Here is a 20,694-nt window from a genome sequence, read left to right on the forward strand (position 1 = left end):
TTTTTTTTCCAGGGTCAGGAAGGTAATTGTGTACGACCATATACGTATTATGCAATTGAAATCGAAAGTACAAATTAAAAGCAGCCAGTATCGTCCCCTGCTTCAAGGGACATTATTCTCCAGGAGATTCTCAGTTCGCTCCCTTCTTCTGTAGTCATTTTTTCCGGAGCCTTGGAAAAACTACATGTACATCATTTCCACTCAATTTTGTCCGAACTTGAACAGCAAATGAAAAGAAGGTAAGGTGATTTGTATAAATATATATGGAGAGAAATGGATGGATTTATACCAGTTGACATGATATTGATGATATATTCGTGAGTTTGTCGAAGTCACATCGTCATCAGTCATCAGTACAAATTACAATGTTGCAAATCTGGCTATGATAGCCATCATAAGTTTGCCATCATAAGTTTGTTTTACCCTCTGTCAAAACTCGTGGTTTGAACAGTTTTTTTAAAATCAATATTCCATTGGTGCAATACACGATAAAAATATGCTTAAAAACTGGCACAATTTACATATTTTGTGATGAAGTTTACAATAGTGATGAAGACAGTTATGTTGAAGAATGTTAATTTTTATTTTTTTAACATTTTGTTACACGCACTGGCTATACGCACTCCGAGTGTATACACAATTCTGCCCCTGTATATACTCCAGCGTTAACTTCCAGTCATGAAGCGAATTTGCCATTCAACGCCACTCTGTGATAGGAACGCAGAGCAGTTAATGTGCAAAAACAAAAACAATCTAATGCTCCACGGCCTTTACTGTAATGAAGATTTCATTCTCGGAGTGTACATAAAAGACCAGACAACCACATCAACACTCGGAGTATCATTCGATGCCACTTTGTGAAGGAACGCAGTGCCCTTTCGATTCATAGTACATGTATCAAAGTACGCTTGGGACAAACACAAACAAAAAATTGATGCTGCACGGCAGTTTGGAACACACTTTGTGATCCAGAAATGGTTGTATACTATGTGAATGTACATTATTTGCCAACCCTCGACACTCTGAAAAAGACTTAAGATATAGCGGAAGTCAATACATCAGATTGATTTTTCATTGGCTACTTCCTAACGCCGTTTGAGGTGCTGGCGGGCCAGGACGAACCGGATGAGGGACTCGTTCCTCCCGATGGCTGTACGACTCTACAACCAGTCCCTGTGAATGTGACAGTATGCTAGATAGACTTGAGTGCTGTAAAATTTGACTGTGAGGACTATGGGTGATGTGAACTGTGACTGCGGAAGGACAATGAGTGCTGTGAACTGTGACTTGGAGGACTATGGGTGATGTGTAGTAGGTGTGAGCGATGGTAGAGTAGAGGACGTGTGTTTGGCGGGGGGGGGGGGGGGGGGGGGTTAAGAGTGAAATGTTGACGTCTGTTTACTTTGTATGATGGGGGGGGGGGGGGGGGGGGTTATGATGTAATGTAAAGTATGATGATGTACTATGTGTTGATTGCGTATGTATGGGGGTTATGATGTAATGTATGTATGATGATGTATTCTGTGTCGATTGTGAATGTATGGTGGGGTGGGGGGGTATGATGTAATTTAATGTACGATGATATATTTGGTGTTTGATAGTGTATGATTGTTTGTTAGTTGTAATGTTTGTGCGTGTGTTATAATGCAATATGTTATGATGTAATGTGTGATGATGTATTCGGTGTTTGATAGTGGATGTATGCTTGTTAGTTGTAGATCTAGTACGATGTTTGAGGCTGTAATGTTTGTGCGGGTGTCATATGTAGCCGTACGAGGGTTCCAGTGTGTGAGTTGTGCATGGCCGGGCGCTAGAGTGCTGCATGAATGAGTAAGTGCATGTGGAGTTGTATGGCTGGGTGAATTGTGGGTTGCGTACGTCCGAGGGGCACATGTAGCCTGTGTGTCTGAAGTAGTGGGTATGTGTGCGTAAGGGTGTGTTGATATTGAACTTCAGTTGTTGCTTTGTAAATGTCTATGTATCAGTGTATTATGTCTTGCCACACACATGCCAAATTTCCTTGTATTGATGAGGACAATAAAATTTCTTGTATCTTATATCTTGTATCTAACGACGTGTTTGGGGGCATTTCATTGGCTAAACAGAGCTTTTTATTGTCAGAGTGTATACAGACCCAGCGATCCTGTATACACTCGGAGTGCGTATAGCTTTTGCCTTTGTTAAAAGCAAAACTTGTGCATTTTGAATGTATGTTTTTTTTCTTCCCCAACAGCATTCAGTACTTTGTCTTGGTTGCCTCTTTGCTAGGCTCAGATACAACACTGCAGCAGTAAACAAAGCCCTGAATTCAAACTAAAAAGGCAAAAGCTATATGTACACTCTGAGTGTATACAAAATCAATGATGAATACCCGCTTCGCCAGGTACGGCTTCGCCGGGAAGAAGTCGAGCCAAATACCCAGCTGCGCTGGGGACCCGGCTTTGCCGGGTGTAAAGCCGGTGTACCGCACGAAGGAAGGGAGATAAACGCGCAAAACACTGGAGAAGAGTAATACCCGGCTTCGCCAGGACAGTGACCTTCTAAAAATAGTATAACGGGAATATGGATTGAGCGTTGTCGACAGTAACCTTCTAAAAATAGAAAGGGGAATATGGATTGACGCCACACGAAGGAAGGGAGATAAACGCTGAAAACACTGGAGAAGATAAGGAAGAGTTACTGGGAATGGATCCAGAGAAAAACCAACATCGGTTCAGTGCTGCACGCCGAGAGCACGTGTTGAAATATATCTCATCGAGCAGGTTGTGTCCGGGGTGTACCTGAATATGGCCACCAAATTTGAAAGAGATCCATTGAGAACTTTGGCCGTGCATCACGGACACACACACACACACAAGTCGTATATATATATAGATGTGTCCAAATGAAAGGATGACCTTATAATTATTACAAGCGAGACCGGCACGGTTGGCCTAGTGGTAAGGCGTCCGCCCCGTGATCGGGAGGTCGTGGGTTCGAACCCCGGCCGGGTCATACCTAAGACTTTAAAATTGGCGATCTAGTGGCTGCTCCGCCTGGCGTCTGGCATTATGGGGTTAGTGCTAGGACTGGTTGGTCCGGTGTCAGAATAATGTGACTGGGTGAGACATGAAGCCTGTGCTGCGACTTCTGTCTTGTGTGTGGCGCACGTTATATGTCAAAGCAGCACCGCCCTGATATGGCCCTTCGTGGTCGGCTGGGCGTTAAGCAAACAAACAAACAAACAAATTACAAGCGAGGTCTGATGTGAGGTGGTGATCGAGTCGAAAGTCACATGGAAAGGGCAATGCCTTCATGCAACATAACGACGCGGTTATTACATAAATAACGTCATATATATCCTTGGGCATACACACTCATGCCCCCTCCCCTACAAGTTGTTAGGAAGGAGCCAATGAAAAATTAGTCTGAAGTATTGACTTCCGCCATCTCTTTTTTGGAGTGTATACAGGGCTGGGGATAATGTACACTCACATGGTATACAACCATTTCTAGGTCGCTACACACTCAGTGCATGTGTTCCAAACTCCGACAATAAACTGCCGTAAAGCATCTGTTTTTTGTGTCAGGCCTGAAAGTCCAACAAATGGTGTACTCGCCGTTGGCTAATGATTCTGAAAATGTTCTAGCCAGAGAGCAAACTTTACAAGCCAAACCAACAATTTGTTTCAGCAACTTTACTCGCATTTGGCGAGTAAAATACTTGCCACTTTCAGGCCTGCGTGTGTGTTTATTTTTGTCTGTGTTTGTCCCTGGCGTACTTTGATACCATGAATCAAAAGTGTAGCGTTCATTCTAAAAATGGCATCGAATGACACTTCGATCGAGTGTTGATGCGGTTCAGTATCTGGTCTTTTATGCCCACACCGAGAGTGTAATCTACGTTACAGCAAAGGCCGTGCAGCATCAGATTGTTTTCGTTTTTGTTACTCAACAGCTCTGCGTTCCTCGTGCAAAGTGGTGTTGAATGGCAAATTCGCTTCGCGACCGTAAGTTAATGCCAGAGTGTATACCTGGGTCAGAATCATGTAGTTGTATACACTCCGAGTGCGTAGACCCAGTGCGAACTAAAAAAATGTTAAGCTTGTTTTAGGAGTATTCGCACAGTAATGTATTATGACTTTTTTGGTAATATAGCTCTCATAACTAGGAGTTACAAATAATACAAGTAATTGACATGATTGTATTGATCATTTGATGTGCCGCAGTTAGCTCACGGCAACCATAACAGGCCGTGAAAAGTAGGATATGCGCCGAAATGGCTGCGATCTGCTGGCCGATGTGAATGCGTGATGTATTGTGTAAAAAAATTCCATCTCACACGGCATAAATAAATTCCTGCGCCTTGAATATGTGCGCAATATAAATTGCATAAAAAATAAAATTAAAAAAATCTCTGCGCTTAGAACTGTACCCACGGAATACGCGCGATATAAGCCTCATATTGATTGATTGATTGATAACACAGGTGACTCCGGTTATAGTTATACCACACTGGGTCTGTGTGTGAGATGATTGTTAAGCTGTTTTACATGCTAGTATAAATTGACCATTGGAAGATTGTCTTGTGGTAACAATAATTAAATTTCCCCATGTTTCTTGTTACAGGCGTTGGTGGTGTTGATCCGGAATCTGTCCAGCATGGTGGATGCCATCCAACATTCAGCGCCCAAAGCAGCAGTGGTCACTATGCCCTTTGCTCCCGTCATGATCCTTGTCCGCTCAAACCAGATGCTGTTTGAATGTGCGCTGTGCGACACAGCTTTCAGCTCAAACCAGCAACTGGTTCACCATGTTAACTGTCAGCATGACCTCCCCAAACCATACAGGTGTGGATACTGCAAAAACAGCTACGTTAGGAACTCTCAACTTGTCAAACATTTACGTACTCATCAATATCGCCCCTGTGCGCAACAAGTTCAACCCGTCCGTTCCCAGCCAGCGGAGACTTTGTGCGAAAAAAAACCCCAGCAAGAAAAAGGTGTTTTGAACAGTGCTGATGAACAGGAGAAAACATGCTCTGATAAAACAGATTCTCCAGGAATAGCAGGCGATGATGGGTTGGGAGGAGATAATGTTGAAGTTGAATACATTAGCGGAGTTGTTGAAAATAGTACTGCAACTCATGTGAGTGATATTGATAATGATGTCCCAGCAGTGGTAGCATCAAGCACAGCCCTGCCTACTGCTCCTTCAGAGGAACCTCACCTCCTGCAAAGAGAACAACAACAGCCTGAGCCCACTCCGCAGAAACAGTCTGAAGAAGATCTTGCGAAAAGTGACAGTGAAAACGAGGACACCACATTAGAAGATGACATCAAGAGCGAACCAGAAGTTTATACTGAGGATGCCACATTAGAAGATGATGTCAAGAAAGAACCAGAATTTTATATTGTGTTTCCTGAATCGCATCCTTCACTTACAGACCAGAAAAGTTCAGGACAACTGTCAGATATTGTGCAGAAACTTCAAACCAAAGCATGTCAGTCATCATCGTCAGTGAAGAATGGTTCCAGTCTACAGTGTGAGGCAGTCTCCACCTCACTGCCCTTGGGCAAAGGAAGTCGAGCCAGGCGCACTCGCAGTCAGAAGGTACCCAGTGAGGCTGAGAAAAGCCCTTACATTAAATCATATAAACCTGCGATGTGCCAGTATTGTGGGCTGTGGTTGAAAAGAACTTACAACTTGAAACAACACATCCGCAGAAAGCATGTGATGCAATTGGACCACAAGTGTAGCATCTGTGAACGTGCTTTTTCAACAAAGTTTTCTTTGAAACAACACATCATTATCCACACAGGAGAGAAACCGTTTGTGTGTGAAGTCTGTGGGGAGCCGTTTGCCCGGAAAGAAAATCTGACCTGTCACAAAAACACTCATACCAATGCCAGGCCATTTGAATGTAAGATTTGCCACAAAAGATTCAACTCCGCCCCTGGGGTTTCTATGTGTAAAATTAGGCATTCTGGTGTTAAGCGTTATTCTTGTGACATTTGTGACCGAAAGTTTATGTTTTCGACCGGTTTAAACAATCATTTACTGACCCACTCAGGCCTGCGACCAGTGTCATGTCATCTCTGTGACAAGTCGTACAGAACCAAATCCCATCTCAACAGACATATAAAGAGGGTACATCCTAAATCATAAATGTTCACATGCAGTTGCCTCATTTGGACTATTTGCAATTTTGACTGCTGCATTGCCTAAACTGAACATGCCACTATGTATGTCATGACAACTAATGATGTATGAAGCAGGAACCACATAGTGCAGCCCTGTAAAATGGAACTGGACTGAACTGATGCATGTGGAACTAAACGTGAGCAATTATGAAGTTAGCCATGGTACAATAGAACCCCTTAGTTAAACACATAAAAAAGTGTTCAGAGGTAGGGAGCTGGAAAATCTCAAACAAATAAGGCAGGGTGCTATTTACTATAATATTTTACTCGCCAGGATTGCTCCGTGCGATAAGCTTGGCGTATACTTCGCGTAGTCGACTTTTCGCCCAATTAAGGACAGGCTTAATGCCGTGAACACAGTCTCTCGTGTAGTCTGCCGAAGACAAATCTGGCTTTGGCGATGCGCTGGTTGACTTCTGCATCAAGAGAACCGTTGTTGCTGAGCAGAAATGTTGAAACATTGTACATGTTTGATGTAGGTAGCTGGCAACTTCTAATGCTTCTTATTTCAAATATTTATTTATTTCAAGTAATTGTAACTTATGTAAGTTAAACATTTTGTGAGCCATGAGCAACAGGTGTATATCACTTTAAGTCTGTGGTGTTAATAAACTCAGGTTACTTTGAGTCAATGGCCTTGTGTGGAGCTGTTATTTAAAGGCTGTGTGTGTGTGTGTGTGTGCTTGTGTGTGTGTGTGCTTGTGTGTGTGTGTGCTTGTGTGTGTGTGTGAGTGCAAGGACATAAGTTTGTGTATTGTTCAAAAAACAGTCTATGTGCATTGAGAGAGAGAGAGAGATGGATGTTTATTCAGTGAAATTATCTTTTACAATTTGTTTAGACCTATAAAATTGGTGCTTGAAATCGAAATACCTAAGAAAGTAACAGATAGTGCGTAAAACATACACATGAAAACAAGTGAGGCAAAATATAGAAAGATGCCTTGAAAGTGTTGAAACATGAACATGAAAACAAAGCTTGGAAAGTTAATACTATGCACATTGTTACACACACACAAAGACATACACACACACACACACACACATGCGCAAACATACTCACACACACACACATGCATACACACACACACACATTATGCACAACTACAAATGATACATTGAAAGACTCACAGAGAGAGAGAGAGAGAGAGAGTAAACTTAAAACATGGGTAAACTTAAAACATGCTAGCAAACAAACACATGTACACATAAATAGTTGTTATTTGTTAATTCGCTTAAAGGTCCTTGTCTACATTTTTATACCGAAATCGCCATTTGACCATTAAAATGCAGAGACTATTATCTACAGATATCAACAATACACCCCCTTTCGATCAGGAAAAACGAAGCCAGTGTAGCCGTTTGAAAATTCATTGTAGTAGTCCAGCGTAGTACTCATAGGAGGATACCCTTATTTGGAAAATACCAAGCGCAAAACTCCTCTCAAATCCCGTGCATTTCGTGCGTTTAAAAAAAAAAAAGCGTGGACAGCGCTCCAGTGCATAGATATCCTTGACACATCTATGCTCCAGTGTCAAACTGTTGCTGCACTTGTTTGGGCGTGGCTTTTAGCATAGTGACATGAATTTGATTGGTCAGTATTTTTAGGCAAAGCACATGTTCTCAGCAAACAGAAAACAAAATATTCGAAGCGTGAGTCACGCTACCCAAAAATAAAATCTTTTTTTTACATATATATATATATTTTTTTTCTATAACTTTTTCCCCCATGGTTCATTCATCATCTGACATAACTTCACCCCCCGCGGGTTAGGGAGAAGAATTTACCCGATGCTACCCAGCATGTCGTAAGAGGCGACTAACGGTTCTGTTTCTCCTTTTACCCTTGTTAAGTGTTTCTTGTATAGAATATAGTCAATGTTTGTAAAGATTTTAGTCAAGCAGTATGTAAGAAATGTTAAGTCCTACTTAAGTGTATACTACATTGGGTGTGCACGTTAAAGATCCCACGATTGACAAAAGGGTCTTTCCTGGCAAAATTGCTTAGGCACAGTTAATAATTGTCTACCATACCCGTGTGACTTGGAATAAGGCCGTGAAAGGTAAATATGCGCCGACATGGCTGCAATCTACTGGCCGTATAAAATTTCATCTCACACGGCATCACTGCAGAGCGCCTAGAACTGTACCCACGGAATATGCGCGATATAAGCCTCATTGATTGAAGTCCTTTGTACTGGAAACTTGCATTCTCCCAGTAAGGTCATGTATTGTACTACATTTGCAAGCCCCTGGAGAAATTTTTTGATTAGTGATTTTGTGAACAAGAAACAATTAACAAGTGGCTCTATCCCCCCTTTCCTCGTCGCGATATAACCTTGAACGGTTGAAAACGACGTTAAACACCAAATAAAGACATCACTTTTTAGCGAAATCTAACCATAAGATTATTGCAAAAAAGCAAAAATGTTGACGACCACCTTTAATAGTCGTACAAAAACAAAACTTGTTCCAGAAATGTGTTCAAACTTTACCACATAGAGAAACAGTGGATCTTTTATTTCAGGTGAATCTAACCTTACTGTCAAGGCCACAGCTTGGGAAACGCATTGCACAAACATGCTGTGGACACACGCACGCTCTCACTCACGCACGCCCACAAGGCAATTACACGCACACTCCCACAAACACGCACACTCATGCACGAACACATGCGCGTGCACACGCACACTCACTCAATCACACACACACGCACACATACAGTTGCCATTTTTTATATGGTTGTGCAAGGCAAGGAAGGTATTGTGTGAGCAGAATGCAATTGAAATCGAAAGTACAGGTTTAAGGCAGTGCCGTCCCCTGGGGTCCGCCTAAACTACGCGCCAGCACGCGCTAGCACGCGCTAGCACGCGCCAGCACGCGCTACCTTGAACCATAGCACTTATATACTTTATTTTTATATTTCTAGTTAGTTCATCGTCCATTCTCACATAATACAAAATTTCAAACTTCAATGATGAAAAATACGGAAGTTATGACGAGTTTAAGGAGAGCTAATGCACTACTCTCAAATCCGACGATTGTCGGACATGGAGCCACGGCCTTAGGATAGCTCTCCTATAACGCGTCTTAGCTATCGTAAATTTTATCACTGAAGTTTGAAATTTTGTATAATGTAAGAACTGACGATGGAATGACTAGAAACATACAGATAAATTATATAACAGCTATGAATCTCAGTAGCGTCCACTTAAAATTGGTAGTGCGCAGTTTTAGTCACTGCCGGATTTTGTCGGATTTGAGAGTAGCGCATTAGCTCGCCTAAAACCCGTCATAACTACTGAAATGTTCAACACTCAAGCTTGAAATTTTGTATTATGTAAGAATGGACAATTAACTATATAGACTATAAAAATAAATTATGTAAGTGTTATGGATCACCGGGTAGCCTCGTCTACTTCAAAGTGGTAGCGCGCTGTTCAGTCAATGGAGGAAATCGTCGGATTTGAGAGTAGTGCATTAGCTCTCCTTAAACTCGTCATAACTTCCGTATTTTTCATCATTGAAGTTTGAAATTTTGTATTATGTGAGAATGGACGATGAACTAACTAGAAATATAAAAATAAAGTATATAAGTGCTATGGTTCAAGGTAGCGCGTGCTGGCGCGTGCTGGCGCGTAGTTTAGTCGGACCGGTCCCCTGTTTTGCGGGACACAACTCTCCACTAGATTTTCAGTTGTCTCCCTTCGTCTGTTGTCTTCTTCAGAAGCCTGCTTGGTTGGAAAAACTAAATCATTTCCACTCAATTTTGTCAGAAACCGACGATCCGATGTACAGAAGTTAAGGTGAATTGCATATATATATATGTAGAATAATTATCTCATACTTACTTACGTGATACTGATGACGTATTCGTCAGTTTGTCAAAGTCACATAACAACTAGTGCGAAGACTGAAACAGTGAAAGAGGTCTGCAAACTTGTACGTTGTGAATCTGCCTATGCTACTGATAGGAACTAACAGTTGTTGTTGTTCTTCTTCTTCCGTTTAGCAACCACGGTCATAAATGTGTTTGTTTCGTCCCTCTGCCAAATTACTCAAAACCCTTGGTTTTAACACTGGTTTAATACATATTTCATTGGTACAATGAAAACACTAAACAGGCAAAATAAGCCCGGTATAGATGAAATAAATTGCTCCTGCTGATAGAAGATTGCACTTTGAACACCCTGAATCTGAATCTGATGTGATACGTTGCTGCATCCAGATAACTGGCGTTGGTGCAACGGGTGGGGTGCGCAGCCGCGTGTTTTTTATCGTCCACTAGAGGGTGCCAGAGCCGACTTGAAGGCCTCAGTACTGTCTGAGTGCACTGTCCTATTATCTAGGTGGCTCCAGGCTATTATTCTTTTTGGAAAAAATGCGTTTTTATATTGTTCTGTCTTACAGTGTGGCACTTCGTACGCTTTGTCGTTGTTTCGGATGTACATGTAGTTATCTACCGGGTTGTTGGTTTGGAAACCTGGTAGGCGTTTTGGGCGAATGAGGCAGCCGGTCTTTTGTGGGGTGATGAACTGCTCAGGAGGCATTGATGGCACTAGCCCATTCAGTGGATGACGTGAAACTGAAAGTGTTGAAATATGCACGTTATATGGGGTTCCAGATCTGAGGTGTGGGGGTGTAAGTGTTCCATCTCTTTGGCGTAAGTGCTCCAGCTATGAGAAAATCTTGACAAGAAATGCCTTCATAAAATGCCTTCAGACGAAGTCAGTATACTATTATATGTGACACTCCACCACGGAATGAGTCGCATGTCACCTCGCGCGGTTCTGCGCGAGGCTTAAATCCGGGGGGACTGTGGTGACAGTGTGAGGGTCACCTTAGTCACAGGCTTATAACTCGAAAAGTTTTTGCTCTTTTCTAAAACGGGTTTCACCACTGGATAGACCATAAAACACTCCCAAAAACATATAAATATGTTATATTTGGTTTAAAAACAAGCTCTGAAAATTAAAAATATAAAAATTAGGATCAAAATTAAATTTTCGAAATCAATTTAAAAACACTTTCATCTTATTCCTTGTCGGTTCCTGATTCCAAAAACATATCTAGATATGATATGTTTGGATTAAAAACACACTCAGAAAGTTAAAACGAAGAGAGGTACAGAAAAGCGTGCTATCCTTCTCAGCGCAACTACTATCCCGCTCTTCTTGTCAATTTCACTGCCTTCGCCACGAGCGGTGGACTGACGATGCTACGAGTATACGGTCTTGCTGAATAATTACATTGCGTTCAGTTTCATTCTGTGAGTTCGACAGCTTGACTAAATGTTGTATTTTCGCCTTTCGCGACTAGTTTTTTTTTAAACTTTTTTTTCTTAATAGCAGAGCAACCAAGCGTGTAGCACTCGCAACCGAAGAAGATGCCGCCATTTCTGTCATGGCAAGCGTCTGTTGGGCCTTTTTAGTAGGAGTTATTTCCCTTGCATCGTCTGTATATTACATATTGTAAGTCGGCCACTAAAAATAGGGTAGGTCGGGTTACCGTAACCACACCTATTTTTTTTTTAGGCCTTAACAGAGAGAAAAATAAAGAAAAACAGTCATATAGGTTTTCGCATCCATGGGAGGTAATCGGAACCGACCAAACAGACTGAGCCAGTAGCGCGACATATGTCGTGACAACCAGGTGACAGTATACGTAAAGTACCGTGACATATGTCGCGACAACCAGCCTAAGGGTTAATACAATCAACTATTCATGTCACTGTAAGTGTAATAACTAATATCACAAACCCTTTAAGTATATATACTAACCGAATTTTTAAGAAGATCAAGATCTGAATACTCCATTCTTTTTTTAGCAGGGAGGTACAATACATGACTAAGCTCAGAAGGTGTTAACTTCTCTACATCAATAGATTGCTACATGTAGGAAAAACAAGCGAAATACAAATATGAGCTATCCTTACTACAGTGTTCATAATCTCGGTAAATTCACCCCCATTTTAAGACTCCCCCATTTTAAGACCTTGTTTTTCAGACTTTCTGTTCATAAACTCTGTAAAATTACCCCCATTTTAAGACTCCCTCCTTTTTAAGACCTGATTTTCTCAGATTTTTGGTGGTCTTAAAAGGAGGGTTCCACTGTATACACTATCCGTCCACCTGTGGCATACATTGTGAGCTGTGGAAACATTCAGATCTTTTTACAACTCCCTGTTTTTGTCCCTGAAGTAAATGTCTTTGCAAATCAAGTGTTCCGCATGTTCAGAATCACATGTAGCTAATCTATTGATGAAGACAAGTCAACACCTTTTGAGCTAAGTTCCTTTTATTGTCACAAATTTATTTTAATTCACATACTTGCGATTGTTTCATATTGTCTATAATCAAAGATTCCAACTAACCTTCTGTTATTCTTTGTTCTAGAACATGAGCAGTCTATTTGATTTGCTTTGGGCTAGCATTAAATTTGATTATTTTTTATTTTCTAGTGGTTGGTGCAGCTGTTCTCCGATGTGACGAGCATCTGGCAGCCTTCAACCCTCACCTGCCTGATAAGATGGAACACGAAGAACAGTCCACATCACCTGCACCACTACTGCACAAAGACCAGAAGCCATTCCAGTGTGGTCTGTGCAGCGTGACCTTTGACATCAACGTGGAACTGGTCACCCATGTCCACAGACATTCCCTCACCAAGCCGTACCAGTGTGGTTACTGCAAAGTCAGCTACGACAACAACCCAGCACTGATAGTTCACGTAGAAGCACATCAACTGTTTGTGTCTGTCGCCAAAACCACCATCACTGGCCTGGTGTGCACAACCCAGACACCTGATCAAATCAGGAATAGGACTGTTAACAAAGTGAAAATCCAGCGTCACCCCCTGGTGGGGAGCCTCTCACATTATGTTCTGAGAGATCGCAGCTTGACAAAGACATACACTGCAGACTTGGAGCAGAGTGATCATGATAATGATGATGATAACGAAGGTTCAGCAGTGCTTGGTGTTGCAGGTGAGTCAGGATCAAGTCAGTTCACGTCTCTCACGGACAACCTTCCCCTACAGCGGACATCAGAAGTGTCAGCAAAAGGAGGAGGAGATTCACTGGGGGGCAGCACGTTGACCGGCACTGGTGAGACGCTCAAAGCGGAAGTTTCTGCCGATGTTGATAAAAATCCGCCCAGCAAAGCAACAGCTGATTTCATTGATGAAAAACTGACTGTGAGTTTTGAAGGGGAAGACACTTCTGAACAGTGTCAGCTCCCAAGTCAGAACAATGCCTCTGAAAACAGAAAGGTGTTCAGGTGTGGCTTGTGCAGGTTATTGTTCAGTGCTCCAAAGTATCTGGCAGACCATTGGAAAGATGCACACAGCACTTGCAGTCACTGTGGGGAAACGTTTCTGGACCCTCGAACCATTCGCGATCACCTGCATTGTATTCATGGGGAAGCCAAAAAGACGTACAGGCCGTTCTTGTGCGCTCTCTGCAACAAGGCTTTTCCTGCAGTTCGCACTGTCAGAGAGCACATTCAGAAGAAGCACAAGAAGAAGTTTGCAGAGTTAAACAGGATTCCTGATCCGTCCCGCTGTCCTCATTTGTACGAAGAGAATGAGGCGCAAAGCTGTGACAAGTTTGACTCTGACAGCCGACCTTATCGCTGCCCGGAGTGCCCTGCGCGTTTCAAGCAACGCAGTCATATGAGCGACCACCTCAACAGTGTGCACAGGACTGAGAAGCCTTACCAGTGTGGGTTCTGCAAGGAAAGGTTCAAACTGAAGGGGCACCTGAGAACTCACGTACGAAGACAGCATGGTGATCTGCTGGACGAACCTCCTTCTGACCCAGAGCCTTACAAGTGCACAGCGTGTGATGAGGTGTTGAAAACTCAGGCCAGCCTCGTTAAACACTCAGTGTCTGAACATGGTATTGACAGGCCGTTTGTTTGCACCATCTGCCAGTCGCGCTTCAAGCAGAAAATTCACCTCTCGGATCACGTCAATGTCAGACACAGCTCTGAGCGGCCCTACCCCTGCCCCATGTGCGGAGAGATGTTCAAAATCAAGCACCACGTCCGACAACATTTGCTGCTCAAACACCCTGACGCTGTGCCTGCCCCCTATTCCGACATGACGCGATCACACCACAAGCATCCTGAGAACGACCTGATTCCAGGGCAGAGTAATGCAGACAACGCTGCTTCTGAATCATTGAGCGCTGCTACCACAACATTTCCAGAGGCGGAATCGCTCAGTACTATTGCCAGAGCTACACAAGTGTCGTCACTTCCTGAGAGCAGTATTGTGTGCACAGACAGGAGCAGCATAGCTCCACGGAGAAACGTGCAGCCAAGCAAGACAAGGGAGCCATTCTCCGTGTGTCCTGTTTGTGGCCTGATGTTCTCCTCCAAAAAATTCAACAACCATCTGGCCACGCACATGGATACTAAGCCACATGAATGCACAGTGTGTGGAAGAGCCTTCAAGCTGAGGAAAACTTTGAAAGTGCATTCCAGGACACACACTCAGGAGAAACCCTACTCTTGTGAATTCTGCGGCAAGTTGTTTGCTTTGAAGACCACACTGACCTACCACAGGCACAGCCACACCAACGCTAAACCTTACCTGTGTCAGTTTTGTGGGAAGGGTTTCAACTCGCATTCAAACCTCATGATTCACCGTCGTCGCCATACAGGTGACAAGCGTTACCCTTGTGATCTGTGTGAGAAAAAGTTCTACAATCGATACGGATTGAAAAGACACACACTGACACACACAGACTGGAGACCGTTGTCATGCTCTGAGTGTGGAAAAAGTTACCGAAATTCATCAAACTTGAAATATCATTTGCAAAAGGTGCATCATTTTAGTGGGCATATAGCTGCAGTAACCTGATGAGGGAAAATCCTTACAATGCCCGTGTTAAACTGAAACACGCATGCACAACTGTTCTAAATTTTCCACACAACAAAAAACAAACTTTGCAAATGCTGATTCATTGTTAACACTTACATTTTCATTACTCTTACGCCTACATAATTGCGTCCCAACAGTCAGACATAATTTTGTGAAGGTATTTGTTCAAGGGCGGATCAATTCACTTTGGAGGGGGGGGGGGTTACAAAATGACTGCGAAGATCTATACAAGTTGACGGCGCCTAAGCCTCTAGGGGGTCCGGGGGCATGCCCCCCCGGAAATTTTTTTTATCCAAAGAAGCAAAATAGAGCTATCTGGTGCATCCTGAGCCAATAAATTACCTCTTTTTTGGGGGGGTGGGGGGGGGGGGGGGTTACGTAACCCATGTAACCCCCCCCCTCCAGATCCGCCCTTGTTTGTTATTGTTTCTAGTTAAGGTCTATGCATACAAAGGAAAACATATATTGAGTTTCTGTCAACAAGTCGTGTAAGTCGTCACTCTTGGTTGTCGTCATCTACAGAACCGCTCAGTAAAACATAACTCACTAGTTGTCTGCTGTTCTTTCCTTACTACATGCAGAGTTTTTGACAGACATACATATCATCTTGCACCATCCTAACAAGGGACAATTGTTGTACATGTACTTCTACCTAATTATGAATGATAATACAAACTTGTGTGAAATGACACAAAATATTCCACATGTAAAACATGCACACAGTGACTTCTTCATCAGTGACAATACAATACATTACAATACAATACAATACGATACAATGCCATAACACCTTATTATCTACATAGACCAACACACTCACAGATGCGTGTGCACTCATGAATACACACACACAAACACACACACACGCAAACACACACATACACACTCACATACACATATACACACACACGCACAAACACACACACAATAAGTGCACACAAGCACACAAACAGGAACACACAAGCATACATGTTTGATTGGGGTTATTTTTGTTATTTTTGAAATGTTATCAATTTGTGAATGAGAGACAATTGGTGCTCTTGTCAAAACATACAGTGATAAGCAGTAATTATTGAAGTTTTATTAATATCTCTGTCTGCATTCTTTGAATATGGATTTTATTAGCTAAAAATTCATGAAATAGTTGAAGTTATGTAAAACAAAAATGTGTGTGTGTGTGCATGACATCATGGAAGATGTTTGTTATTACATGTATTATTTGTTAAGAACTTTATATTTCCTGTCATGTGCAATACTCTATTTATAGCTGAGAATTAAATATTGTTTTTAATCATATAGCATGATATATTTTGTCAGAGAGAGACGGGAGAGAGAGAGAGAGAGAGAGAGAGAGAGAGAGAGAGAGAGAGAGAGACATATAGACAGAGAGAGAGAGACAGAAAGAGAGAGAGAGAGACAGAAAGAGAGAGAGAGAGACAGAAAGAGAGAGAGAGAGAGAGAGAGAGAGAGAGAGAGAGAGAGAAAGAGAGAGAGAGAGAGAGAGAAACAGAAAGAGAGTCCCATATATACATTGATGTTTCATTGTTAAGGGTATCAGTGAGTTTGTGTCATGGTATAGACAGTGGTACTTGTGCAGAGAAGTTCCTATAATATTATTGCAAATGTCCTTTTCTTAGAAGTATGTTTTGGTTAATTTAATTAATGAAGATAGAGGAAAAAATGGAGACCTTTCCAAGGGACTTTATAATTCACAGGTACCACTGTATGTTATAACTTATATTATGCTGAATGTTCTTTTACCATTTAGAATTCAAAACAATACCATGCTATGCACAATTATAACAAACATGGTGGTAACTTGTGGTACATGTACTTGTTAAAATATTTAGCTTTATTAGTTGATACATTTTATTCTTACTCAAGTTACTGCTTTTGGCTTCAGACTTATCTCTGTCTACTCCATAGCAATGAACACATATCTAATCTTGTAAGCCAGAGTTTTTTATTTGTTATTTGTTATCTGGAATTGTCTGTACAGTGGAACCCCCCCTCCCCCCCCACCTCCCCCCCTTTTTAAGACCTCAAATAAAATGAGAAAATCGGGTCTTTGAAAGGAGGTAGTCTTAAAATAGGTAATTTGACAGAGTTTATGAACAGAAAGTCTGAGGAAACAAAGTCTTAACAGGAGGGGGTGTTAAATTGGGGGGTCTTTAAAGGGGAGTTCCACTGTGCTGGAGTTAATTGTTACATGTCTATTGAACTCCACTGTTTCCTTGTGAAATCAATGTTAAAGAGCATGCCTTAAAGGCACAGTCCATCTTGTGAAAGTGATCGTGTTGACCACCGCAGGTCAGTTCAAGCTTTGACACAGAATCAGAGTATCCTTCAACCGGGGGCCCCGGTAGCTCAGTTGGTAGAGCACTGGACTTCTTCTTCTTCTTCGTTCATGGGCTTAGACTCCCACATACACTCGTGTTTTTGCACGAGTGGAATTTTACGTGTATGACCGTTTTTACCCCGCCATTTAGGCAGCCATACGCCGCTTTCGGAGGAAGCATGCTGGGTATTTTCGTGTTTTTATAACCCACCGAACTCTGACATGGATTACAGGATCTTTTGTGTGCGCACTTGGTCTTGTGCTTGCGTGTACACACGAAGGGGGATAAGCCACTAGCAGGTCTGCACATAAGTTGACCTGGGAGATCGGAAAAATCTCCACACTTAACCCACCAGGCGGCCGCGGCCGGGATTCGAACCCTCGACCTTCCGATTAAGAGGCCGACGTCTTACCACCACGCCACAGCGCCCGTCACTGGACTTGTGATCCTATTGTTAAAGGGTTAGAATCCGGGCTGGGAAGGACACGAGTCAACTTTATGTGCTGACTCAGAGACGGTATCCATGTTCCACTCCTGTGTCACCACTGTAGCACATAAAGGACCTCGGTCATTCTGCCATAAGACAAGTGCAGGTGGCTGATTACACCTAAACCCTCATACACCTTGGTAGTGCGACTGTAGAGGCTAGCTTTCCACTGGGAGAAGGCGAACCAAAATTCCAAGTAATGGGACAATAAAGTTATGAAAATGAAAAAAAAAGAAACTTATGCACAGTTACAAAAATGGACTGCCTGGCTACTTCCTGTGCAGAGTGTGAAGTTTGTGATACCAATTTCAATCTGTTAAATTGATTTAGCAGAATAATGTCACTGTGCAGAATGCAGCTGCACTGTTGATTGTTGGTACGTGTCCAAGTGTAAGGATGTTCCGGACAGATCTGTGGCGTACATGCGGGAAAGACAGTAACTTTAAACCACAGGCACTCGACACGAGGTGGGTGGGTCTCAGGGGCGGATTAGGGGGAGGGGGGGGGGGGGGGTTACAGGGGTTCCGGACCCCTCCCCCCCCCCCCCGGCTGTAAAAAAAAAAGAATTTAAAAGAAAATAATGAGTGGCTGCTGACACCAGTTGGATCATGTTTAAAATCAAGGATAAGCCATAACTTGTTCATAAAATAGCTAAAACTCTTCAGCTTCAGGGGGGCTGTACCCCACAAGGGGTCTACCCCTGGACCCCAGGTTGTAACCCCCCCCCTCATCCCCTGGAGCAAATTTTTGATTAGTGGTTTTGTGAACAAGAAACAATTGACAAGTGGCTCTATCCCATCTCCCCGCTTCCCCCGTCGCGATAATTATAACCTTCGTGGTTGAAAACGACGTTAAACACCAAATAAAGTAAAGTAAAGTAAAGTAACCACCCCCTCCCCCCCTCCGGCTTAACTGCTCGTCCCCTGGGTCTTATGTCTTGGATGTCGTGTTGTTAGGGTGATTGAGTACTTCTTTTACTACTGTACAGTTATTATAGTACATGTACTGTTATACTAAGTCTTGAGAGCGTGACAGGGCCCGCCCGCTTTGATCCCGCTCCGCGTGACGAGTGCCTGTGCTTTAAACTTGCTACACAACGCAGTGGTTGTGCCATTTTTATAGACAGTTGAACTATTTATACAGAACAGTACAGTTGGTTGTGCCATTTTTATAGACAGTTGAACTATTTATACAGAACAGTACAGTTGGTTGTGCCATTTTTATAGACAGTTGAACTATTTATACAGAACAGTACAGTAGGTTGTGCCATTTTTATAGACAGTTGAACTATTTATACAGAACAGCACAGTTGGTTGTGCCATTTTTATAGACAGTTGAACTATTTATACAGAACAGCACAGTTGGTTGTGCCATTTTTATAGACAGTTGAACTATTTATACAGAACAGCACAGTAGGTTGTGCCATTTTTATAGACAGTTGAACTATTTATACAGAACAGTACAGTTGGTTGTGCCATTTTTATAGACAGTTGAACTATTTATACAGAACAGTACAGTTGGTTGTGCCATTTTTATAGACAGTTGAACTATTTATACAGAACAGTACAGTATAGGTTGTGCCATTTTTTATAGACAGTTGAACTATTTATACAGAACAGTACAGTAGGTTGTCAAGATATTCTTCACCAATTCCCTTACCTGCTCAGTATACTTTTGACAGAAAAAGAAAAAAGTTCTTTGATGAGGTTTTTTTCTTCTTATATGTACCAAGAAAGAATCTACAAATTAAGCTGCAACACTGATGTGCCAAAACTGTCATGTGCACCAATAGCATATGCTTTCACAGAACGTACCTTGCATCCCAGTAACATTGAACAAACACATGTAGATGTATGCACCGAAATTAGTCATTCTTGTTTGCGCGCCTGAATTTGAGTCACAAAAAAGTAAGTGGAATGTTAATTTCATGTGAAATGTCAAGCATGTTTGGAGATCATATAAATAAGTAATAAACGATGGTTTGTTTACAAAAAGAGATCTTAATTTGAACAAAAATGTAAAAATGTGATTTTACAACTCTACAAAGTGAGAAAAAAACTGTTTCATATACAGACAGACAGACAGATGCACACACACACACACACACACACACACACACACACACACACACACACACACACACACACACACACACAGAGAAAAAAATCGACTGATTTCCTCACACCTATAAGCCACAGTCTACAACTTTCTTTGTGTTCGGTAGTCACTTATCACTCTAATACTCCTACAAACTTGCTTTCCCCACCCTTCTCCGCTGCCTTACCCCCCTTCTAAAATTCTACGTCTCCGAATAGCCCTGATGGGACACAGTTTTTGACTTCATATAAAATTGATCCAGCTTTTAGACTGCTAAAACACTCCAGAAAACTAAAACGGAATCAGTATTAAAGCGTTTTTTGAGCACAATTTGCAAACTGTTTATTTCTTCTCGCATGACAAAAGTTCCAAGTATGTATATATTCACTGATTCCATTTGTTGTGAACTTATTTTAAGTTACACTGACGTGGGAATGTATAAATCACTTGAAAGCTACACATTTTACCATTCGACTTCCTATCGACTGATCTTTCAAATGTTTCACAGTCGAATGAATGCCTGCACTCGAACAGGATCTTGAAGAAGTAAGCCTGTAGTGTAAGGTGACGACAACTCTGCTTTGAACATTATGCTTATTATCTCCCTTGTGGCAAATGTAACGTACCAAACAGGGACGCTATCAGGGTGTCCGGAATAAAGAGGCTCGGTCCCGGGACGTTATTGTACGGCTGATTTAATCGCTTG

The 20,694-nt window shown here is 42.2% G+C and overlaps 1 protein-coding gene across 1 annotated transcript; it reads left to right on the forward strand.

Moving 5' to 3' along the window:
* The first annotated feature begins 158 nt into the window (after positions 1 to 158).
* LOC138970226 (zinc finger protein 62 homolog) lies at positions 159 to 15,263 on the forward strand. Its single transcript, XM_070342722.1, has 3 exons — positions 159 to 239; positions 4,609 to 6,142; positions 12,640 to 15,263. The coding sequence occupies exons 2-3, from the start codon at positions 4,642 to 4,644 to the stop codon at positions 15,042 to 15,044; spliced, it is 3,906 nt and encodes a 1,301-aa protein (XP_070198823.1). The 5' UTR covers positions 159 to 239; positions 4,609 to 4,641; the 3' UTR covers positions 15,045 to 15,263.
* The last annotated feature ends 5,431 nt before the right edge of the window (positions 15,264 to 20,694 follow it).

The sequence above is a fragment of the Littorina saxatilis genome, linkage group LG7, assembly GCF_037325665.1.
Source record: "Littorina saxatilis isolate snail1 linkage group LG7, US_GU_Lsax_2.0, whole genome shotgun sequence".
Lineage (NCBI taxonomy): Eukaryota > Metazoa > Mollusca > Gastropoda > Littorinimorpha > Littorinidae > Littorina > Littorina saxatilis.

What these genes read in the sequence shown, in the direction of transcription:
- LOC138970226 (XM_070342722.1), top strand. Translation starts at nt 4,642, where the DNA reads ATGGTGGATGCCATCCAACATTCAGCGCCCAAAGCAGCAGTGGTCACT. An exon ending in AAAGAGGGTACATCCTAAAT is followed by an intron (nt 6,143 to 12,639) that starts CATAAATGTTCA and finishes TTTATTTTCTAG; the next exon opens with TGGTTGGTGCAGCTGTTCTC.